General features: G+C 39.8%; 1 protein-coding gene across 6 annotated transcripts in view; it reads left to right on the forward strand.

The window, feature by feature from the left end:
* Positions 1-26,100, forward strand: part of TRPS1 (transcriptional repressor GATA binding 1) — a 246,893-nt gene that overhangs the window by 94,684 nt on the left and 126,109 nt on the right. Inside the window, exon 6 of one of the 6 annotated variants that reach the window (XM_040979395.1) lies at positions 4,772-4,799. The exons of the other annotated variants lie outside the window; for them this stretch is intronic. Coding sequence (XP_040835329.1) covers positions 4,772-4,799 — 28 coding nt within the window. The remainder of the gene's footprint in view (positions 1-4,771; positions 4,800-26,100) is intronic. 6 annotated transcript variants of the gene reach the window in all.

Consider the following 26,100-nt stretch of genomic DNA (forward strand, 5'->3'; position numbering starts at 1 on the left):
CAGAGAACTGAGTCCCGATTCTTAGTGAAGAACAGTGGCGCATATTTTGAAGAATGAGTGGCAAAAGTGAACACATTCTGTTTTTTTCTCACTGTTTTCTGATTTCTGGAATGCTGCCATTCTTCACATTTCCTCCGTCCTTAAGAATGCCAGCTGGAGTATGTGTGTGTGTAAGAAAGAAAAAAAGTACAGAACTCAGAAATGGCAGCTTAAAGGCCTCTCGTTTACTGCTGTGTGGCCTGGGGCTCACCCCCGCCTTTTCTGTTATACAGAAATCCTGTAAAATCAGACTTGCTCCATTCCTTGGTCTGCCAGCTGGCCTTGAGCAATAGGTCAACTCTCCCCTCATTGCTTCAGGCCTAGAGGAGCAGTATGCAGCTCTTTCCACATTTCTGACCCTCCTGCCCTTGAGCAATCTAATCGGTGGCTTGAGGTTGTTGTTCTAGGCAGGCCAGCCTGTCTGTGCAATTGGTGGTTATCCAGAACCTCTTGTTACATGCTGCATTTCTGATCACACACTAAGACCTTAGGCAAATGATTGTATCTGCATGGATAACTATGCCTGCTAGAATATGCACATAGATATTAATGCCAACATTGGCAGGGCAGGTATGCGTGCTATAATTTAATAGGTACAGTTTGCTTTTAAGCTAGGATATGACCACATACTTGCCAACGTTTGTCATTGCATATGTCCAACTTACATAAAAGCAACAGTACAAGATTAAGTTGATAGGGTTATTCATAGGAGAATTTAAGACATTCCTTCCTCTTGAAATTTCAAGTAAACAGTTCCTTGGTTTTTAAACTTGGTATGTGATAAGAAACGGGGCCTGTAGGTGTGATAGAATCCTGAAGCATAGTGCTTCTCATTTCCGCCTGCTTTTGTTTTTACTGTAGCGACCCTGTGTTTTAGTTAGCCTTGCCCGATCATTTCAGTTGCCAGGGCATTCAATAGAGCCATGATTCACTTTATGCTGTTGGCGCCTACCTTTAGCTCCTTAGCTCAGACACCTTGGAAAGACAACTTGTGTTTTTTTCACCAGATTACAGAAACTGAAGCTGAGAAAAGCGGGTAGATTTTTTTTTTCTTTTCAGTTTTACTCTATTTTTTATTATTGTATTTTTTAGATTGCACCTGGGGGGTCTTACTCATATATCTCTGAAAGCATAGGCCCATCGAATGGCAAATAAAAACGGGAAACTCCAGTATGTTTAGTAATAGAGAAAACAAAAAGGGCTTTGTTAGTTTTTCCAATGCAGTTAAATAAAGAGATCAGTAATATTTGTTTGTTTAATTAGTATCTCTGCAACATGAGCCTTTCTCGATGTTCAGCTATTTTTTTTTAAGGGTTGACATATGCTGTCAGGCTTCACCAACAGAGCACATAGTTGGGATTTGGAAAACAACTTTGAGTCTTCTTGCAGCCTAGCCTGCTAAAAGATGATGTAGGAGAAGCACTCGTGAGAGCCTTCAGAACTTAAAAGAGAAAAACACCTGTGGCTGTCAGTGCTGCTTCCAGCAAACAGCTCGTGCTGTTATGCATCATTTAACCACTTTCTCTTTGTCAGCAGGAGTCTTTGTTTCACACCTGAGGGTGTCAGGTCAGAAGTCAGAACAAAGGCTCTGAGGCCCTAACTTGAAGATGGTGCTCTTTCCACAGTATCAGACCCGACATAACAGTTCCCTGTGCCCAGGGGCCCTTCCTTCTCCCGGGGGCAGGAACCTGTTGCCTGTCATTTTCTCCTAGGGATTCTCCTCCAGCTCACTTCTCTCCTAGAAACCTACAGGTCCATCAGAAGTCCCTATTTACATAGACGAAAGTTAACATGAGAGTGAAAAAAAAATGCTTCACTGACTTTTGTATGGCCTCCTTTCAAACCCTCAAGTAGAACACTATTATTTAGAACCTTCTAAGAGTGTAACATCCAGGGAGAGTCTTGTGCCCAAGGTGCTGTGGGGGTGGACAGTGCTGCAGGAAGTGTGCTTCCCCAAAGGACACAACTATTGAAGTGGCTCTCGAAGATTGCTTCCTTACTGTGGATAAGTATGTTCTTGTCACCCAGTTCTAATCTTGGGGTGCCAGCACTGTGACGGGGATGGTTGGATTCAGCATATTGGCACCACACGCTGGAAAGAAATAATTGAAGGCCCATACGGTATGTGTAATGGGCAGTATCAGCTATTTAAACATATACCAATTATTTTCAAGCTTTCCAAACCCATCTGTCACCATATTGTCCATTGACATAATATAAAACTTCCATTTTTCTCTGCATAAATGGATATACTTGTAATTGACTTTTGCTTCGAACTTTTATGGCACTAGACCTCTTGTCATCAGACTCATTTGGTTTTGTTTGTTGTACTCTGCTTTTGTTTTATCTATTGTCTCCCCCCACCCCCCGACTCCAGTAATTTATTGTACAATTTCTTATTTGAAAAATGGACACAGAAGCAGGTAAAGACAGATGGCTACATCGTAAAATGTTAAGTGTTCAGGCTACTCGATACAGGCTTCAACAACAGCTACAACCCTGTGAAAACTACCTCAGATCTTTCCAGTGTGTGGGGTTGAGTCACAGGAGAGGATGTAATTATGGATAGTCCCGCTTCTCGGCCTTCGCTGCGTAGTGCATGATTTGACATCGATTCCTGACCTCTCAATCTTTCCGCAGTGCTTGCAGGCTCAGTTCATAAACAGAACAAGATCTGAGCGAGGCTCTGTATACCAGCAGTGCAATGTTGGGGATGTTTCCCGTTCTGTTGAGAATTCTGTGGGGCTCGCACGTGCTCCTGCCCCTGATGGTGAGGAGATGGGGCATTTCTTGGTGTCTGAAACAGTGACTCTGAGTATGTTTCACCTCTGGCAATGATAAATAAATCCCGGATTGCATTGGTTTTCCCCGGGAGGTTCAGACTCCAGCAATACCCATTATCGTTGCATGAGTTATCATAACACCTAATACCTCAGCTGGAGTTTAAGCATTATGACAGTTAGGGGACTTAAACTGAGTACAGTAATGACTTAGGAGGGCCTGTGAATACAAGTTAAAAATCATGTGATTGGCTCCTACTGAAGAATTAAATTGATGGAATAAACTTGTTTGGTCACTTCGAAGTCTTATAATTTCTATGTAAATCAATGAACAAAAAATATGCCGTTCTCCTTGAATTTCTATTAAATTCTTTTGCCTCCTCTCTCCCTCCCTGCCATGTTTACATAAGAGGAAATGAAACAGTGCAGTGTTTTAATTCCATCCTGAATCCCCACTTTTCTGGATAAATCACTAGTTTGGTGATTAGCTGAGGAGACGTTCGTCTTGAGCTAAGTTCCCTGGCTGCAATTCACTCAACCTTGACGTACATTTGAAATAAGTACTTTGTAAGGGGTGAGCCTTTTGTGCAGAGTGTGTGAGAATTCCTGCTGTACCAGGTTGGTTATAGAAACTAGTGTCAGGTTGCTTTTGCCCTGAGTGGTGAATAAAAACGTGCAGACAACAGAAACGGGGGAAGGAAATGTTGTTCAGCACAACCTCGCCCTGCCACTTCCGAAAGGCTCCTGGTCTACCTGTGAAGGATTGAGTACTCCACGAGTCGTTGGCTGGGTTATTTTTGTTTCTCTGTTTTGAGAAATCCTCCACACAGTATGTGAGTAAGTAGACCAGTGCCTTACTCACAGGACTCATGTTTTATGCGGTGGCTATGGAAGCCAGTTTAACCTACTTGGTCCTGCTGTTTGCCTTAGGTGTTCACCAACCTTTCATGTAAATCGCAGCCATTGTTATAAGACAAATGGATAAAGCAAGAACATACATGCCCTGACACACACACACATACAGACACACAGGAATTGTGGCTGTTCCTTCTTTATTTGTGTCCACATCGTCTTGGGGGATAGAAACTCATGTGTTTACATGTTCCATCCCCTTGTTACATATTCCACGTTTCATTTTATTTAAGCAAGTGCATTGCTATCCATCGGAAACACTGCAAGTGTGGTTTGTCAGCACCGGGGCTTGTACTTGAAAATTTGAACAAACGTGTTTAGAATTTCAGTCAATCCAGGATACAATCTATTTCCGGTTAGACTGAAAGTCATTTTAAAGAAGTAATGTTCTTGAAGTCTTACCCAAAGGATCCCCTCTCTGTATAAACTGTAGTTCCTTATTTTTTTTCTCTCAGCCTGATTCTGACTAGCTGATTTGAGATTTGATTCCTTTTAGAGAAAAAAAGAGGGACTGATTCGTTATCATTCCGGTGATAGATTTCTGTATATATTAAGTACCAGAATGAAAAGCTTGTTTCCATTTCAAGTTGCATACTTCTATAAAAGATGTATTCACAAAACCTGGGACGACGTGATTAGGGTAAAGGCCCACTTCCTTTCTTTGGTGGGCCGTCCGAATAAAGAGAATATTGAGAATTTAGATGTACAGAGAATGCTCTTAACTTTTGTATGTAAGTATTTTTGAATGACTAATCTGAATTAGAGTTTTTATTTTTAATTATCAGTGCCCCATTTTTTTAGATGTTTGTTTAGAACGTGAAGTCTACTTGCTACCAAAAAAAAAAAAAATGCCGTTTCATACCCATGTTCTTGGAGGCATTTATTCCTGCATCACTTTTTCTTTTCCACTCCTCTCCTTTCCCTTCCCCTCCTCTGCTTTTCTCTCTCCCTTCTCCCCTGTAACCCTCTTCTTTCTCCTCTCTTCTCTCCTGTCCATTTTGCTAACAATCCTTACCCATTTTTATTGATTACTACTCAAGGACAGTTGCACACACACCAGAAAAATCTGTGTCTTTCTTTGTGATTGTGTTTCAAAAAAAATACTTTCAGATTTGTAGTTAGAGATCTGTATATTGTCAAGGCACTTGGCTTCCATTTCTCTTCCCTTGGCAAGGAACCATTAGGTTGCTAAAGATGTGTTTGGGTTTTGACAGCAGTGGAGGACTTCTCTTTTTAGCTAGCCACAGTTTTCAGTATTTTATGCCATACTCAATAGTATTATTACTGGTGATGAGCCTTCTTGGACGTATTTGGTTATATGCTTGCTGCAATAGGTAAATACAGTTTTAGCCAGGAATCTACAGTGTATATGGAGCTTTCCTTTTTATTCAAGCTATCATTTTCGCTATGACAGATTTTATTCAATCCATTGGACTCTGAAGGTCACCAATTCTATTTCTAGTTCCGTTTCTTAGTAGTATTGAATTTTCTGTAGTTTTTGTATATTCCCAAATTGCACTCCTTTCAGAATTCTGAAATACTTGCAAAGAAAAATTTAAAAAGAGGATGAAAGAAACTGAAAGAACATGATGTCAGCTTTCTGATGGAGCTGAGTTGAAGAATGCAATTTGTTCTATATTCTTATAAAAATAATAATTTCTTTGAGAGGATGAGAGATGATTAGACATGGAGGAAGGGAAGGACGAAGGGAATGAAAGAATAAGATAGATAAAATGGACAAATATTGATTTCTATCCCCTGATTTACTTCTCAAAATCCTGCAAGAGTTTTAACTGAACCTGGCTGAGGCCTGGAGTTGAAAACTCAGGAATTGGTTCCAGATCTCCCCCATGGGTGGCCAGGAGTCAGTTAACTTGGCCCAACCCCTGCTTCCAAGGGTATGTGTCAGTGGGAAGCTGGGAGCCATGCCTGAGCCAGGACTCCAAGGCAGTCACTCCAGTAGCGGATGCCGATGTCTCGAGTTGTGTCTTAACTGGATGTATGTCCCTCATGTACAGGTAGACTTCCTAAAGCCAAATCATGAAGGCTTGTAAATGGCCAGTGCCTTCCTTGCATGAGCCAGAGAACGCAGACTGCATGTACAAACAGCAAAAATGCCTGCCTTGTCTTCGTGATGTTTGGAGTCCTTTAGGGAAAATAAGCCGTGGAAATAGATGACCAGAGTATATGTTCGTATTTGTAACCCATACAGGTGTGTAATGAAACACTCTGATAGAAATGGTTGTGCTAGTATAAACTAACCCTAACCTTCATTCATGATTAATATGTTACTTTAGTGTTTATGAAATAAATTTGTGGCTTTAGTACTTACATGTTAATGGCTGTGAAGTAAGATAATGTTACTGTGATAATACACTAAGTTGGGTGTGACCATTGGTTTTCTTTTCACTCAGACTTGCTGCATTTGAAGTTTTACTTTGTGTTACAGATTCAGGAGAAGTTTCTTTTATTTCTTATTTGAGGGGGATACAAAGAGACAGGGAAAAAGAGAGAGAAACTGCTTGTGATCTGCTGGCTCACTCCAAATACCCACAAATACCCACAAGAGCCAAGGCTCCTGCATAGAGGACAGGGACCCCGCCCCATGGTCCACGGCTGCTACCACCCAGGTCTGCATTACCAGCAAGCTGGAATCAGGAGCCAAAGCAGACACCAAACCCAGGCACTGGAATATGGGTACAGTTCTTAACCAGCTTCTTGACTCAGTCTGGTGCCCGCTCTCTGTGGGGACGTTTCATGCTTCACTGATAGTGCTAATATTTCAGCAGTCAAAAGCAAAATAAAAATACCTATTTCACTTCCTTTGCCATTTGCTAGGTAGCATTGTAAAGACATATAAATATGCATAAGGTTATCGCTTCAGGCCATTCGTCTGGTTCAGTTTCTTGAAATGTTCCGAAGTTTTGTCTAGAGTTAATAAAAACAAACTTCATAACCTAATGGAAAGTTTACTCCAGTGTACAATTTATTCTACCCACTCATGGCTCTCAGAGTTTTCTTTTAACTTTTCTCACAGTGAATCTGATTTTGATTTTGGGACTTCCCTAAAATGGATTTAACAGCAATTCCCTGGAATGTTCAAAATAGTTCAAGGCACAAAGTAACCTAGATATTTAAACGGCCCCTTTACACCTTAGCAACATGGTTGTTGGGGTTTTTGTGAAAACACTCTTTGTAGTTTTTCTTTGCTACCTTCTGATTTTAGTCAGCAAAGATTTTTCTCCCTCATTAATGTCGTAAGGGCTCTAAATAACATTCTTCATGGATTGCATTCTGGGCGGGCCTGATAGGAGCTGCCGAGTCTAGGGCTTGCCTCTTTTTGGAACCATTTTGTAATCTTTGAAAATGGATTTTTTACATTTTAAATGTCCACAGCAATACCCTTCTTGTTTTGGGGAAACGATTTTGCCTTTTTTGTTGATTTTATTTTTATTCTAGTTAACAGACAAAGTACTGAGCAGAAAAATAAACAACAACTTGAAGGTGGGCAGAGCTGTGCAGAATTGCCTTTAAATTCTCGTAAAATATGAGTAGCACATTCTTGAGTACCTTCCTTTTCCAGGACCTTCTAAGACTGCCGCGCTGAAGGCTCACCATTCATCCATTTGTGGCTCAATTTAGAAGCCTAAAATTTTCCTAACGGAACTGTATTAAAAGAGCTCAAGACCAGTTTATCCATGTACCAACTATTATTAATATCAGTGATTCGATGATTCACTTTCACTTTAAAGATACACATTCAGTTCAACTGTGAAACTTTGCAGGAGTTTATTTTCTGAATGGAAAATGTTTGGAAATTTGATATTCAGTTTTGCTTTTTAGAATATTTACTTACTTGAGAGAAAGAGAGAAAAGTTCTCCCGTGGGATACTGCAATGGCCAGCTGTTGGCCTGGCTGAAGCCACAGGGGAGGAGCATCCTGTGGGTCTCCCACCTGCGTGGCAGGGGCCCATCTTCTCCTTTTGTTGGGGCACTAAGAGGGAGCTGAATGGCAATGGAGCAGCCAACAGAGTTCGCTGCCCGTGTGGGATGCTGGTGTCACAGATGAATGGCTTTACTTTTCTTCACCAAAGCAGTGGCCCCATATTTTACTGAATTTTTAAAATTTTGCCTTGTTCTTAGGATAATATCTCATGTGGTGTCAAATACGTTGAAGCTGAATTCATTCACATGTTTGATAAATACACATTAGTATCTACTAAAAGCAAGGCATTATGTTGGGAATTGGATATTCAGTTATGGACCAAAGAGAAATAGCCCAGCTCCTATGGTAGTCTTTTCTTTTTTTGCATGGGAGGAAATGAAAACAAGCTTACACCTCTTGGTTCTGCCCTGAGATTGACACTTTATAAATTAGTGTTACTGTAATGATCATTTGATATCAAAGGTGAAAACCTGTATTTAAAATGCTAAAGGCTTGTTTTAGAAGGCTGGTGAATAATCTACTCTCTTTTTTGTATTAGTATATCAGATGCCATAGGTACCACCTTGATAAGCTGACCCCAACTATGAAAGATAACAAATGTGGTGTTTTTGTTCATGTTGATAAACCAGAGAGAATAAAAGGGGAGCACATTTTCATAGTGGATTTTATCATTCACAAACATTAATACATTTTGTTATGCCGATTTACTAACATTAAAGAGTAAAGAGTAGCTTGATTTATCATGAAATTTGGTAATGTTTCGTAGTTGTTTTTTTTTTCAAGCAGGTATACCTTTATAATAAAACTCAAACACCTTTTCTGACAACCGAAGACTGCAGGCATCCGATAGCAATGTTGTCCTTTTGCGATGAAATATTTCAGGGAGTGTGTAATTGTGAAAACAGCTGATTTTAAATTTCACCAGCTTGTCTTAAAAAGTCAAAAATACCACATCAGTATCCAAAGATTTTCCATCATTTTTAGTTATAGCAGTTGTTTTATCATGAGGCCAGTGCTTTGATGTGTGTAGCAGGTCTGATGCCAGATAATTTGATAACCCTAAAAGCACATGCAATCCATCATAAAACTATGTTAGAGAAAAATAATTGTAATTATGGATTTAACAAATCTTAATTGTGAAGAACCCTGCTGAGTAGGTGATAAAGAAGAAGCAGTGATTAAGTGAGGAGCAATAACGAGAGAATATAAATCCACAAAGGGAATCTTCTGCTACCAGGAGTAAATGTGTTTTTCCATACTTGATTGCTAAAATGCTTTGAGGTTCTGAGAAATATTGAGAAACATGATTCCTTATGACAGGCTTTGCCTTTGGATTCTGTTTAAGTCTGCTGTCAGGATATCTGAATAGTTCAGCCCTTGGATTTGGGTCTGTTTTTCTCTTTAGATAATATATGTGGAATAGCTAAATGTACTAACTTCCAGGCTGTTGTTTCCTTGCCTGTGTTTTTTCTAATTTCCATTTATAACCAGCTGAAAATTTTAAGAATCTTGAAGTCCAATGGGGGATGATAGCTGTACTTTTTCAGCCTCATCCAGTGTTGCCTATAAGTGGCAAGTATCTTTATTAATACTATATTAAATTGAATTATCTAACAATATTTACCTTTAGGTATCTGCTTAGCCCTGGTCACAGATTACTCTGTATGATTCAGAATCTTTTTTTAGAGAAGAAGAAAGAAGGGAAAGAGAAAGAGAAAGAAAGAGATAATCTCTCATTTCCTGGGAGTCCCAGATGGGAATGAGCAGCCAGAGCTGGGACTCAAGCCCAGAGCAAGGACTCCACCGGGGTCTCCAGCCTGAGTTGCAGAGGCCCAAGTACCTTGGTCTTTTTCTGTTGCTTTCCTAGGTACATCACCAGGGAGCTGGATAGGAAGTAGATCAGCCAGGATTGGGACAAGGTTCCCATCTTGACACATCATGTCACAGTGCTGAGCTCTCTGACTCAGAACATTTAAGAATGTGATACTTGACATTTCGTTTGTGTCAGTAAATGTTTCATTTGTGTCATTCTTTCCTATTTGTTCTGTGAATTGAGGTGAACATTGCCCTCAAAGAAGGAACTGGTTCCTGGATTCTATAGTTGATTTTCTTTTTAAATTAAAAAAAAAAAATCACCTCTTGAGAGCACCGTAATTGGTAGAGTAGTTTTGTAGTATCAGTCAGCAATGAAAGTATCCCTAGAAATACATGATTGTTTCCCAGCTGTGGGATAAAGAGAAACAACATACCTGGGGTGCTGGAAACATATTCTGATATTGACATGGAAATAGTTATGAGAGCTGATGTAGAAGGATCATATTTGCATGCGTGGGAGAAAAGAAGGTTTCGGGGTAGTCACAGCTCATCATCTTTTGAACTTGGGACCTATGAGAATGGGAAACACAGTCTTAGGAATCAGTCAACTGATGTTGAATCTCTCCATTCTGGAGGCTGACATGGAGTAGTAGGATCAAAGATCCCAGGATTAAGGTGATAGGCAGCTTGGGAATATGACATGTAGGAATATGTAGCATCGTGTAAGATGGGAAATGCTGCTTGGTGTGATTGAATGTCTGGAGATCTTAGATTTCTCAACTAGATTAGATTCCTCAATTTTCTGCATGGATATTTGTGTGTAAAAGAACAAAAAAAAAAAAACATTAGGGATCTTTGACAACCAAATACGCTTCTTGGCTTAAGAAGCATGCCGTCTACCTTGGAAGGCAAAGCATACACACATAAATTAGCACAGAAAAGGCTTGTGCTATTCTTTTTCACAGCTAGAGCAGCAGTATTCGAGACAGACACCAAGATGGCCAGAATCAGTAAAGTGCATCGATTTTTAAGAGCTGTGCAGTTGACAGAGATCTAGAGCTGAAGTCAGTACCACTAGCAGTCTATATATTCTTAAATCTACTTATAGTGTAAGGAGGCATTAAGGAGTGAGTTTATGAAAAATGGAATTTAAAGATAAGGTTGAGTAAAAAAGTAAAATTTAGGAAAATAAGGTCTTTGTGAAAGTGCTTTGAAGATGATACCATGAACAGAATTTATGCATGAATTCCGTTTTTTTTGCTTCAAAATTAATGTGCAAAAACATTTGTTTTACTTTTATGAAAGGGAGAATTAGAGGAAGAGTGGTAGAGACAGAGTGAGGTCTTCCATCTTCTGATTCACTCCCCAAGTGGCTGCATGACTGAATCTAGGCTAAGGCCCAGCCAGCAGTCAGGAGCTTCCTCCCACTTTCTCCTGTGGGTACAGGGACCCAAGTCCTTGAGACACTCTGCACTGTTTACCCAGGTTATCACCACTGGGCTTGAAGTGAGGTAGCTGGGAGTTGAACTGTTGCATATACAGAATGTAAATGTTGCAGATTGTGGCTTAACATGCTATGTTACAAAGCTGGCAGTAAAATTGACTTCTGTTGCGGGGTGTGTGTGTGTCTGTGAGAGAGAGAGAGAGAGAGAGAGAGAGAGAGAGAGAGAGAACATTTTTTTAAAAAAAACATTTACAATTTATATAAAAACTTATACCTTGGCATTAGTTTCTCAATAACCAAAAAAATGCTTCACCATATGTATATATAGCTTGAAAGTTTTCATTTTTTTATTATTATAATTGATTTACTTTCATTGGGAAGGACGATCACAGTGAGAATGAGAGACAGAGAGAAAGACCTTGTATTCAGTGGTTCAATACCCGTGTGGTCTCAAGGGCTGGAGCTAAGCTGATCTGAAGCTCAGGAGCCAGGAGCCTTTTCCGGGTCTCCCGCACGGATTCCGGGGTCCATAGTTTTGGACCATCTTCTGCTACTTTTCCAGTCCACAGGCAGGGAATTGAAAAGGGTGTGGAAGAGCCAGGACATGAACCAGGACCTGTGTGGGACCCCGGCAGTTGCAAGATGAGGATTTACCCACTAAGCCATGTGTCTGCACCTAAAAACTTTCAGTATTTAGAAGGGCAAGGGGGGAAGCTGTAGTTGATGACATGAAATGAGAGGCCTAGAGGTTGCCAGTGTGCTTACTGTTCTGCCTTCTGAGTGGTTAATCTTTCACCTTTTTATTCAGGATGAACACATTGAGTGACAGGAATATACCAGAGTCATACTTAATTTTCAAAGGTTGTGGAAAGATTTGGCCTTATCTTAGCATAAGCTAACATTTTTGTGCTGACTCCTAGATTGCATAGCGGTAATATAATGGTATAAGCCCAGCCCACCTGACCACATGCCAGTTCCATTTTCTGTCCCCATGGCCTTTTGCTTCTCACATGCACTTATGTCTGAAGGGAGTAGATCAGCTGGAGGAAAGAAAAAAAAAAAAGTACTTGCCAAACAAGTCTAATTTTAAAAATCCACAAAAAAGGTCACTCATGCTTGATAACATATTGGAAACATTATGAGTGGCTGTCAGCTTTCCTTCCCCATTTTTAATAATCAAAAAGAAACTTTTGACATTGAAGTGTGAAACGCAAACGTTGAAAGAATCTGTTTCATGTATCTTGTACACTCCTGCGTTTGGAGCATGGAACCTTAGGATAGCCGAAGCTGGCAATTCTACTGTTATTTTGTGAGCATTGTAACAGCCTAGTTAGCCAGGCATTTAAAATTCTTCTGTACTTCAGGAATGGTCAGTTCAGAAGAGGCTTCCTTGTGAAAACTGAGTGATTGTTCAGCGCCTGGTGTCCTGTGTTTGCCTTTGACAGTTAATAGCCTCTCTAAGACTTGGGCGTTTGAAGAATGGGAGTCACAATCTGGCAAGAGATAGGAAGATACCTGTGAGTAGGAAGTGGAAGAAGGCCTCGGTGTTTGAAGTAGAGACACTTGTGTTCACCCCCTCACCCTGTCCCATTCATGCTCACTATCATACTGGTCTCTGACTCGCTGTTCCTCCCTTTGTCCTTCTCCTCGCCTACCCCTGGGCCTCCTGTCTTATCTCTTCCCCCTGGCATGCTCTCACAGGGCCTTCTCTGTACCTGCACCATCTGGGGCAGCCCCTCTTATCTCTGTTGATTCGACTCCTTTCCTAATTTCTTTGGAAAACTTATCTCTTGGTTTTGGCCTTCACACTGTAATTTGTTTCAGCCTCTATGATGACATTGTTAGATCTCACGTTGAAGCAGACTTTGAGGGATGTGCTGCTGCATTCATGCAAGGCTTGAATGGAAGACTGTGTTGCCAGGCACTTTGGCCATAATGTGAGGCTTATTCTGCACCTAATGACCATAGAGAGAGTGGAAGTGAGTGCTTGATAATGAAACACGACTCAGTTTCCTCACCCCAAATAAGTCATGTTTGTTCTGTACATTGTTTTATTGTGGTACTGATGGAACAAAGTTTGTAGCACATTTGGAGACTAACGAAATATTCTACTTTCCCTGTGCGTTGGGCTTGGGGTGTGCCTCCAGGTAGGGTGCAAGTTTCTGAGTGACCTGACCTGGACCAAAACTTTGTTTCAAGACAGGTGGAACTCCACCTCTCAGTCCTGTCTGGTCCTCTCTGACTACTCACCGATGCCTGCAGCTCAGCTGGTCTCACTGATGCTTCCTCCTTTGCTTTTGGGTTAACTTCAGGACCTTTTGGAAGAACTAGTTTGGCGGGTGAGCACCAGAGCTTCGGTAGTCTCACAGAAACATACATCCATACCCCATCCATTCCAAACTGTTCCTTCTAAATCAAAAGTACTGTGCAAAATGTATCACACAAGTTAATTTTGAGGATTTTAGAGGAAAACACGTTGATAATGTCTATACATTCAAAATCTAGACTGCCAAATGCTCATTAGCTATCAGAGCCTATAAGTTTGTTAAAGTGTTAGTTGCATGGGGAATATCATGAACATTGAACAGTCTCCATTTATAAACAGATCAGAAATGCAGGTGGGTTTTCAAACTTCAGCAACTACTTATTAAAGGCTCAGGAATTCCAATACAAGTTTATTTACTTCTGTGCTGATTTGGAAATGAGCGTAAGTGTAAGAAATCCAAACTACTTTTTGGAGAATTGACAAACACCTATATTTGGTGTGAATTAAGCATCCATTTGTTCAGTTATTTCATATGTAATTTAACAAACATTTCTGAATATTTACTCTGAGACACGCTGACCTGGGAGTTACATTCACAAAATTTAAATATATACGTGTCTTGTTCCTTTTATAAAGAGTTCATCCCAGCAGGACATTGAAAAAAAATAATGTCTTTGAAAGAATGAGAGAGAGAGAGAAAGGAGAGGAGTCGTCCATCCACTGGTTCCTTCCCATAATGGCCACAGTTCCCAGGGCTGGGTAAGGCTGAGCCAGGAAACAGGAACTTCTCCTGGACCTCCCCCATTGAAGCCAAGGCCCAGGGACTTAGGCCATTCTCCTCACTTTTTCAGGCACATGAGTAGAGAGCTGGATTGGACGTGGAGCAGCCAGGACTGAAACTGGTAAAGCATATGAGGATTTGGGTATTGAACATGACTTCCCTGGCTAAGCCACAGTATCGGCCCCTCCATGAATTTTCTGAATCATTCTCTCACACTCTCTCTCATCAGTGTGTGTGTAAGTTATTTTATGTTAGTTCAAACCAAATATATTTTGTGGAGTCAAAATTGGCCCACTGGGTGTTATGTAGAGGCCTATACAGTGAAGATATATATGAATATATAAGATACATATGAAGGCGCAAGAGGAAGTATATTACTCAAAATCTTCCTGAATCTTTAACATGCCTTATCTTTTTTTCAGTTGCAATACATCGTTACATTTCAACATTCTGGGAATGCGTATTCTGTGAAGACTGTACTAAGTCAAATTTAGTTAGTAATTTCTTGGATGAATATTCCACTTGGATATTGCCAGGATTAGTTTAATGATAAGAACACTAGGGAAAAAATGCTGACATACAGTGTAGTCTCTGTTGTGTAAAAGGGAGATTTACGTTTCTTAAAGATTTATTTTTTTGAAAGACATAGGTATTGACAGAGAGAGTGAAGGGACAAAGATAGAGAGATCTTCACTTTGCTGGTTCACTCTCCAAATGGCTGCAGTGACATGGGCTAGCCCAGACTGAAGTCAAGAGTGACAGATTTCATCTGGATAGCCCACATGAGTGGCAGAGACCCAAGTAGTTGGGCCACCTCCCTCTGCTTTCCCAGGCGTATCAGCAGAGGAGCTGAACTGAAGGCGAGGACTCTGGAAATTCGACTGGCACTTACATAGGATTCTGGTGTTTCAGGTAGCTGCTTAACTTTCTGAGCCACAGTGCCAGCCTTAGGAGATTGAATTTTTACAAGAGCTATTAGAAATTGTTATGATAATATCCATGTTCCCCCCAAAATTAAAAGAAGAGTCTGCATTGCATATTTCAGATATGGTGCACTTGTATTTAGAATATTTACCAAGGAAAGTTGCCATGCTACAGTTTTGAATAAACAATACTGACTTACTTCTATGGTCTGTGGAAGGGATATATTGCTGCGGCCACTGCCATTTGCTCCGTGGATTATGCTTAAAATTCTCAGTTTGATTTGCCGCGAGAATTATTCTGAATGGAAATAGCAGGGTCCTTCTGCTATGAACTAATACCGCGGTGGGAGTAAAGGACAGATTCGATTTTTCTTTTTTTAACAGATGAGGTGAGTCCTTGCACAACCGCCAGCATTTTTTTTTTTTTTTGATACTGTCAAGCTCATTAGTTAACTTTCACAGACCTTGGACAAATTCTGTAATTTTTTGGAAGGCCTGGTGGTACACTTCATCTGCAGCTCTTTTCCAGGAGGAGGGGAAAAAAAAAAATAAAAAGAAGCGTATCTTGTTAGATTTGGTGACATAAAGGTCAAACGATAAACTGTAAGTGATACCTCTGTTTATTTTTTTGACAGTGTTAAATTAGTAACCCTTCAGACCTCTCGTGCAGAACTACAACCTGAGTAATTGAACATGTCACGGGGGAGTATGCTTGGTTAAGCTGATTCCTATTACGTTGACTTGTCAGGGGCCAATAATTAAAGCTGAAGCGCCATGCTCATTAGTGTCTGCAAGATAATTCAAAGAGGGAGCAGTCCTTGAGGCACACCTGCAGAAGGCAGGCCTTGTGTGGAGGTGAGAGCGCACAGACCGGCCGTCTTTTCTGCTGTGCCGGCAATCCGACCTTAAATGGAGGCACTATCTTAAGTGTTGCAAATGTATTTTCTTCAACTTAGATTATAAGATGCATTTTACTTCTGACCCTGAACATCAGTTTATTCCATGTCATCGTATTCCGTGCAGTTATTTTTTTTAATGCAGTAGAGGATGTTTTAGAAAATAGATATGTCTCTTCAAAAGCCCTTTGGAAAAAAATTTTATTCTAATATTCGTGTCATTCATTTTTTGGAAGCATCGTAATAATCAAAATCTGTTCTTTTTTGAACTCTCCATATTCTGCACATAAGACACGTGAGTTCCTTGACTTTGACTTTGTAAAAACTGAATTTTAAGATGTTTATTTGCTATGAATTAAACCAGCATGGTATACAGGCATCGCTCTGGAGGCCCCTGTAAGAGGGGACTACACTGTCAGCAGAGAATTGGGGCTTTTTACAGCCTGACCAAAGCCTTGAGAAGTAATCTGCTTTTTGGCAGTGAAATAATAAGAAAACTTGATCTTAGAGCCCTGAAAAAGTTTTGATCTTCCCTTGAAGATCTGACTTAGGGCCAGTTTTTAGGTTTTGTTGAAGCATGGAATATCCAAATATGCTAATATTTTTGAAAAATGAACTCTAATATTTGCTGGATTAGTATATCTATGGTATATATATATATATTAGTAGTATATACATGGTATATATATCATATATTCTGAGATATGTATATGTCTCAGAAAGAGAGAGACGGAATGCTTCTGAAAAATCTGTTTTGTAGGGTAAAGTGACCACTCCCAGCACTATGGTTTTTATATCCATGCTGTGTGCCTCAGCTGGAGAGGACTGAGGTCTCCAAGGTACAGCTGGAGTCCTTGGTTTGGTATAGACGTTCCTCTGTGTTCTTCAGGGTTCAGCTGGTAATGATCTCTCTCTGAACCTGATGTTTGTGGAGCTCGTGTTAGCAATACTCTGCATTAGTATGAAGTCTTTCTGTTTTCTCCCAGATGAACAAAATCTCTCCATGGCAGGCACTGATTCTTGTTAATGCTTGTATTCAGAGGTGGGGTCTCCTCTAAGGTTGGTTTGGCTTAGTTCAGTCAAGCTGCAGAAGATACTTTCAGGATAGTTAGATTTGAATACCAGGAGCTTTAAAGTCAGTCTGAAGAACCCCCAGCTCTGTGCCAGGAATGGCTTGTGTGATGTTCGTCAACAGGCAGATGCTTTCCTGGCTGGTGGATTTCTTCTATCAGAGAAATAGCAAAGCAGCTATTTCTACACTAGACAACTCCATTTTATAATAATGACAAGTAGTAGTTAAAAGAGCTATACATTACATGAATTATCTTTACTGCTCATAATATCCTCATGATTTAGGCACTAATTATCATTATCTCCATTTTACTGATAAGGATGCTGAAAATCTGATAGGTGGAGTGGCTTAGAGCTCCACAGCTAATTAGTGGCTGAGCAGGCATGGGAGTTCACCTGTATTTGAGCAGGTAGAATGCTGGGGCTTCCCAACTCATTGCTATTCTTTATTATGATTATTATTGCAAAGCTATTTGTGATTGCTTTTCTTTTAAAACCACCTCAGTTCATTTGCTACTACTAGAGTTTTTTTTTTTTTTTTAATTGATTGGTTGATTGATTAACAAAGCAAGGAGAAATTCTTGGGACAGTTCCTATTCCTACAAACTTACGAGGACAACATTGCCCATCTGGTTGCTGTGTAACAGTAACATGGACTGAGCTGTCCCCAGTTTTTTTTTGGGGGGGGGAGTAGATACTTATCCAGGAGAGTTCTGCTACTTCCTGCATCTTTAATGTTAACTGGAAAACATAGTTTTTTTTTTTTTTTTAACAAGATATTATAGTAGAAAGGCAAGGTGACAAACAAGTCTTTTTTTTGGCTAGATGCAGAAGATTGGGTAAATCCCACAACTCTTAGTGGTGTTGCCCTTTTAGCCTATGGAAGGTTGTGAGATATTCCTGTTTCCAGTACTTTTGTAGGGTTGATAGCAATGTGAAAGGGGCTGAGTGAGAACAGTCTTGCCAGTTTATGTATTGAAACATTTGAGTTTACGGTGTTGATGTTATCATCTTAGACAATATGCTTTCCTGGGAACTGCCATATTGGAAGCATAATCAATACTGACTTTTGTGCCAATGATACGATGCTGAATGCATACTCATTTGCATGAAGAAGAGTGGCGGTGCCTGCATTTAGTAAGAGCTGTTCTAAGCCTTGAACGTTATTTTCGTAAAGTTTCCTAAATGGGAAAAGGAGCTTCCATTTCGGTTCATCCTTTTCAGATTTCCTTTGTGATAGAATGTGATAAGCCAATTAGATATTCTGCTCGGAATGCCTCATCTGTTCCTTTCAAAAAAGGTTGAAGCGCCATCGAACCAATTTTTACGGTACTGTTAATCAGTGTAATCAGTATTAATACACTGCTTTAGCAGCTCAGTGCCACTTGTCAGTAATATGACAGGGCAAATTTTACATCTTTTTCACAAAGACTTTCATCTGTTCGAGGGGAAAAGGAGAGCAGGATTTTAATTGTTGGCAATCAGAACCCGGTGTGATGAAGACTGGCATTTGGAACAAGACACATCAGAGATGACGCTGGGAGTATTTTTCATCCCTTACTAAATATTTCATGAATTTGAATGCACTTCCGTTTACCAATACCTGAGACTTGAATTATTGACTCCCAGTAGAGTGATAAGCCTGTTAGACTCAGAGTTTAATTTTGGAGTTATGAGTTTTCTTTGTGATTCTTCCTCATTAACTTTTCCTGGTACATATTGGCCTGCATATTTCTGAAATCCTGAGGTTTCCTCAGTCCTCTGAATGACTCTTGTGGATTTCATCTCTAAAATGCCTGCGTGATGACTTGATATCTTTATGTTTAAGATTGTTCCAAAAAAGAATTTTATATTCAAATGGAAGTGATTCTGAGTCACCATAAATTGATTTATTTCTGGTCTTACTCTGTACCATTATTGAATTCACAGCTGATGAACTCTTCAAGGCTGAGACCAGGATGCCCCAGGGAAGCTCAGATGGATGCAGGACACAGGGAGTAGTGGAGATGCTGTCCCCAAGAAAGCTCCTGCTCTACCTTCGGTGTAGTCTCTTCCAGGGTGAGACTAAGTCAGGCAGCTCCAGATGCAGCAAGAGGGAGCCCTGGAGAGGGAAAGCAAAGAGCAACCCACGCCAGCACTTTCTGCCATCCTGAAGCTAATTATGGAGATGGTTTTCCATTTGGAGCACTTATCTGTGCTGATATTTTTAATCACTGGAGTACCAAATAATTTGCTTAAGACCCCATATTTAGGGAGCGGCTCTGGCTCAATTAACTAATCCTCTGCCTGCAAGCACCGGCATCCCATATAGGTGCCAAGTCTTGTCTTGGGTGCTCCATTTTCCACCCAGCTCCTGGGAAAGCAGTGGGGAAGGCTGAAATCCTTGGGAACCTGCACCCACATGGCAAACCTGGAAAAAGCTGCTGGCTCCTGGTTTCAAAGGGGCTCAGCTCCAGCTATTGCAGCTACTTGGGGTGTGAACCAGCAGATGGAAGATCTTTCTCTCTGTAAATCTGCCTTTTCAGTAGGTAATCGTCTTAACACCACCAACAGCAACAAGACTGTGGTTGGAACGAAAATTCCCAGCCCACAGCTAAGTCTCTCTATAGCCCAGTGCGTGGCTTTAAACCCCGCATTCACTGGCCAACTAAGGCTAAAGATGCCTTGGCATGGTTTCAGTTTAGTAAAGGGTATAACAAGAGGACGGGGGAGGATGGAGTAAGGGCTGAGTGGGAGAGAATGGAGTCATGCTTTGTTCTCCTTTCTGATTTTAAAGAGAATAAAAATGATGCTTAAAAAGTTAGCATAGTATGGCTAATGAAAACATTTTTTTCCAGTGTTTGTTGCTTGATATGGCATTTTTATGACGTTTATCAGGCATGAAGAATACCATTTGATCTATTTCTTAGTATAATTAAAAAGGAAAATTAAGTAAACTTCCTGTAATTTTGTTGCTAGATTGAAAAGCCGATTTCTGGGAAATTATGGAGTCAGTGATTGACTTCAAATGTGGCTGACAGCTATAATGGTGGTTGTATTATTTAAACATTTGCATTGGGCTTTGTGGATAAAAGTTAAGGTAGGTCTCAAAGTGTTTTCTGTTTTTTTTTTTTTGTAAGAATTGGTCAGTAATAGCCTTTCTGTATTTGTGGACATCTGTGCTTTCTTCCAGCGACCATTTATGCTTTCTGCAATACACCTGTGTTACAAGATCTTGCATAAGCATGTGTGTCTTAAATTGTGTTATTTAATTTGTATTTTAATAAGTTCCTTACAACCCACTGTTAGCATTTTCTAAATGTGTCTGTTATATAAATGATGCCAGATTATAAAAGCACCAGCATTGCATAGTCAATCACCCATTTCTTCAAGTTATAATGTGTTTTACGTTCCTCATGGGTTTTATTATTTGTTGTGATATATTAGGCAAAACAATAATAATTGGTGATATGATAACATTTTATATATATATATAACTTAATACCCATGTTCACTTTTATGAATCTGTTCTTAAAGGTGGTTGGAGCATCTTTCCTGAAAAATAGTGTTGATTTGTAACATTTGAACAAACTGTAATGTGAAATTGACTGCTGTTAAATAATTTGGAAAGCTGAATTTTTCAACAAAGTTAAATTTTCATCTGAAATATACACAATGAAGCATTTTCCTTTATTTTTATCTTTTGTTTCAATCATCCCAGTGAATTATAAAGATCTATTAGATGGTTTCAGTTTGACTTTAGATCCTTATTCTTTTAAGACTGAAATAGCCGACACTCCTGAGCACTTTGCAGTACTTCAGCTACATTTTTGCATGTAAGAGGTTATGCGGTTATGAACAGCGGTGTTCAAGGTCCTTGGGTATGGTGAGGAGAGGATGGGAAATATTTACTTAGGAGTTAGAAAGATTTTTAACAAATATGTCACCTGTTAACTACGGGATGTTTTGACCTTGCAGCTGAAAATGCTGCTCAGCAGAGGAAGAAAAAGTTTAGTTCATGTATCTGAATCCCATAGGTTGCAGTGGTGACACCAGAGGAAGATGCTCTCAAATCATGCCTGGCCAGCAGAGTCTTCTGTTTCTCTTTGGGGATGTATTTGGCTCTCACTGCGTCCTTTCTTCTGAATGCTCAAGTTGATTTGATAGTATTTTTGACAGTGAAAGGGTGTAAAAGCACTGTCAAGAGAAGGATCATGTCAAACCGTGAGCATGCATCTACTTTGGAAAGTACATATAAAAGTAATAAAAGATAATGAGATTCATATTAATGATATTGTTTGGAAGAAGCTCAATTCCCTGCCCTGACTTATCTGCAGGGTCATTAATATGCAGTTTAGGTACATAATTGATTATTTTCATTTCAAAATAGTATTTAGCAGTGTTTTAGAAATAGTGTCTGTACTCAGTGGGAGAAAGTTCAAACCATGTAGGAAAAGATGGAAACAGCAAAGAATTATTCATGTTTTTTTTTTTCCAGTACTTTTATCTTTTCCTCTTTCCCTTCTCCTGTTTGGCTCAACTCGCGAAATCCGAACTGCATCCACTACATTATTTCACAGTAAAGAAACTGAAAATTGCATAGGAAGAAATTACAGGGAAGAGCGTTGTAGTGAAAGGAATAAAATGGTGTGTTTGAACACTACAATTTTTTAAGTGCTGGTGGACTTGATGTTGAACCCTAATGATTGTGCTTGAATTGATGTTGATATAAGTAACTTATGTTAGTGTAGGTATTACCCTTGGCATGGATAGTCATGGGCTGCTGATTAAATTTATTGGGCCTAGCAGTATCGGATCTCTTTGCAGTAACAGTTTGGGGTGTCATTGGAAACATTTTATACTTTCAGGTGTGTTGGCTGTAGCCCCAGCTAGCATTTGCACATATACCGGAGAGGCAAGGCCTTCCTCACTGACTTCCTGGTTCTCTTACCTGTACCCACGTTGACTTCCCACAGGTTACAGCCCAGTGTTCCTCAGGGCACTGAAGTATTTTTGTGTATTGATGTATTCATCGCCAGCAATAAGCCTACGTGATACTATGACTCTCATTTCACTAAAAAAGGAAAACAAGTCAGAAGAACCTAACTGGCTCGCTCAGGTCAAATAGGTCTTCGGACTGAGCTGGAATGTGTCCAATTGGTTCCTTCTTAGTCACTGTTTTCTTGTTCACCCAAAAGCTGCTTCACAGATTGGCAAGCATTTCTTGTCTGCACTGAGGTTTTCTTCCCATGCCTTGATATCTTAAGAGAATTCTATTTTCACGTTAGATACGGTTTTGTTCATTTTGTCTTGGTGGATCATAAGTTACAATTCGAAAATTCCAGATCTGAGTTGTGAGGGTATTTGTTTCATTCCAAAGAACACTGGCAGTATGATGTTAACTAGCTTGAGAATCTAGAACATGCTGAAGTTGTTTCAGATAAATCATTTCTTAAATTATTTTTGTCAGAACAAAACCTGAGGATTTTGCAAGATAAATAAATGACTTACAAACTGATGAGAGGGGTGTTTCAAAATTCTGACTAAATTGGGTTAGACTCCTTTCTCTTGAGATGGCCTTTTGGTTTTGATTCATTGTAATTGACCTCCTCATGGTGCACAAGAAGAACAAATGCTTGTGGCTGGGATAAGTTCCTAAAGTGAATCTTGGAACATGAAAAAAAAATAAGGACATAATTTTTTAGTTGGCTGGAGACTTAGCCTCCATTTTTAAACCTTTTATATTGGTAAAAGCCTTTTGTGTGCTCACTAGCATAAAGTTTAAGTCAAAGACCTGGTAATTTACACAGAATCAACACTTGGTTATGTCAGAAGAAAAATCACAGATGGCTACAAAATATTTCCAAAAGAGTTTTCAGCGGTCTTTGGAAAGCTAATGAGTTAGCAATTTTTATGTCATTTCTAATCTTGCAAGAAACATAATAAACAAAACCTTAATATTCAGGGTGGAGATATATATATATTATATATATATATTCATATTCCATCATCAGTAGCAATGGGATCCACACTACTCAGTAACTGATTTTGTTCTGTTACCAGTGTGTGGTACAGTAAAATCCGGGGAACCGTGTCTTTTCCATTAAGGCCATGTTCACTTGCCCATGACCATGATAGTGAAGATAATAACAGCGATACAACTTGCTTCTCTTCCTTACCGCTGCAACTGCTGTTGAAAGTGTGCCGAGTTTTCTTTTCCCACTCTCTGCCCTGGGTCTCCAGGTCCCTCGGAACAGCAGCTTGCTTCCAAGTGGCCTTGTGATACTGTTCAGATCAAGTTTCCAGGAAGTCTGGGATATCTGCTTGTGCCAAGCATTACCTAAAGAAGGCTTCCGTTTTCTTCCTGTTGAATTTGGTGGCCCTCATGCCTCCCACTTGTGGAACCATGATCATTTTGGAGTTGTTCGTATTGTGGGACTTAAATTTGCTTAATTATAGCATTTGACAGGTCTCTTATAATAATGGTTAGCATTTATATAGCCTGTTTCATCTTCAAAGCGTTTCACAAGCACTAATTAATTCTCACAGCATGCCTGTGAGGTGGGTATCATCACACCCATTTTACAGATGTGGAAATTGATGTAAGCAAGTTAAGAGTCTTGCCATAGGCCACAGGGGAAAGTCAGAGTCTAAATGAAGGGGGCAAAAGCAATAGTGGCTGGCGCCTAAACCTTTTTCCTGAATCCCAAGTTAGGCCTCCTCCCTCGTCCTCCTCTTCCCATGCTTTTTAGTCTTGGAAGGGATTCTGTGTGTGTGATTTTCCTTTTTTAGTCTTCCTCTTGGAAAGTAGTTTTTTTAACACTGCCCCATAAATAAATAAATCATCTTAGTAGAACAGCTTTAAAGGCTTAATACATCTAATCATGATATAAATGCTTCGGAAAGTCAGCGAATGAATTAGGTTTGGGCGTAAGAAAAGATCGCAAATTACGTTTTCCCTAATAAATATTGCATCTGTAAACAGTAAAAGTAATGATGGTGATTAGTTAATAGTACCAAATAAAACGTGCATTTAAAATGGACCTGAACAGGCATTTTTGTGTCATCCTGAGTGATGTGCACACAGTCCATTCTTCGACAAACCAAGGCCCTCATTTGAATTGTAAATTGCCAACATTGTAAATTGTAAATTGCAGTAGTCGTCTTGTGCTGTGATGTGACAAATTACAAATGGAATATTGGCTGGCCTTCCATATCTCGCGTTTCTCCTCTACTTGTTGCTACTATCGCCATTAATCTCTTTTGCAGTAGCTGGGTGGAGGATTGTTCGGGATGTTGGCTACTGCAGGGCTCTGTGTGGCTTTTCTAGGACCTCTGACTTTTCTTACTGGTGTAAGTTAGTACAGTGCTACTCATTGGAGGTCCTGCTGTGTGTGGGTAGAAGGGTTCTGGCATAATGTATGCCTGACAGCTCACTTTATAAATATTGCATTACAGTCAAGAATTTGGACTAAAATGTGTCAAGTATATCTTAAAGCAGAATGCTCTTCTTTTTTAAAAAATCTGTATTGGAATAAAAAAAAATGTACCAAGGATGAGTGGAGTATTAATCCAAGCTTTCATTTTGCTAATCTGGAGTCAGAGATTGAAGGCTGCAAATGATGATAGGTTTGAGATGTGAGGCAGGCTATATAATTGTCAGTTTTCAAGAGCTGCAGTGTTTCAAGTGGAATGCTTGACCTCTGTAACTCCTCTATTTTTTATTGTTGTTGAGTTTTCATCTTTGAACACAAATAAATCATGCATGTAATTTTGGAAATATGTCTGCACGTAATAGCTGCTTCTTTAAGCGAGTGATGAGAAGATATCCCATCCCTTTGGTATAATTCATGATAACTGATAACATTAGAATAAAAATTAGTGGTGGCTAGTTTTTATTGGCTATGCAATGAATGGTGAAATATACAAAAAATAGTAAAACCATTAATGTTTGCTTAATGGTAGGCAGAGTTTAAAATTTTTTTTCAGATTTATTTATTTTTATTGGAAAAAGTACAGAGAGGAGGAGAGACAGAGAGAAAGATCTTCCATCCGATGATTCACTTCTCACGTGACCGCAACGGCCGATGCTATGCCGATCCGAGGCCAGGTTCCAGGAACCCCCTCCAGGTCTCCCACATGGGTGCAGGATCCCAAGGCTTTGGGCCATCCTCAGCTGCTTTCCCAGGTCACAGGCAGGGAGTTGGATGAGAAGTACAGCTGCCGGAATTAGAACCAGTGCCCATATGGAATCCTGGTGTGTTCAAGGTGAGGACTTTAGCTGCTAGGCCACACCACCAGCAGAGTTTAAAATTTTACAGCATGATAATAAAGAAAGACCAATCAATATTAAAATGTAGACGAAATGTTCTTAACCCATTTCCATTGAGTCAGTCCTCTTGGTCTTCTTGGTATGTTGTGTGCCTTCATGTGATAGGCTCTGTTCTGTAATGCAACTAACCTATGTTCTGCTGTTATAGGTTGACTTGTATGTTTACAAGAGTGGATGATGCATGTACTAAATTTGCTCTTACATTTGAAGTGTTTTTATATCAATAAATATAAAAAACATAAAATCTGAGCATTAAAAGAAAAATTTGATATGACCACAAAAGCAAATGCTTCAAAAAATGGTTTGATAAAAGTGAATCATTTTAAGTATTATGTTAGTTGGTGGAGCAGTATAAAAGATTGGGAAAATGGGATTGGTGTGGTGCAATGGTTGTAACTGCTATAATACAGAATCCTATTTCAGAATGCCAATTGGAGTACAGGCTGCTGTGCTTGAGCCAGCTCCTTGAAATTTCTCCCGGGAAATACTTGGGTCCTTGCCACCTCTGTGGAAGACAAGGGTGGAGTTACAGGCTCCCGACTTGGCCTGACGCAGACCAGCCTTTTTGGTCATTTGGGAAGTGAACCAGCTGTTGGGAGATTAGAAAATTCAATTCCTTCCTTCCTTCCTTCCTTCCTTCCTTCCTTCCTTCTTTCCTTCCTTCCTTCCTTCCTTCCTTCCTTCCTTCCTTCCTTCCTTCCTTCCTTCCTTCCTTCCTTCCTTCCTTCCTTCCTTCCTTCCTCTATGTGTGTCTCACTCTGATTTTCATATAAGTAAAAAATAAATCTTTAAGGATAGTAAGCATTTGAAAATTTTACAGAATTCATTTTGTCCATGGCTTTATGTCAGATAGGCAAAATGCTATACAATTCAATGATCAAAATATGTTATATGTGCTTTGATGTAATTAGCAACC

The sequence above is a fragment of the Ochotona curzoniae genome, unplaced genomic scaffold (assembly GCF_017591425.1).
Source record: "Ochotona curzoniae isolate NIBS_2020 unplaced genomic scaffold, NIBS_Ocur_1.0 contig_3190, whole genome shotgun sequence".
NCBI lineage: Eukaryota > Metazoa > Chordata > Mammalia > Lagomorpha > Ochotonidae > Ochotona > Ochotona curzoniae.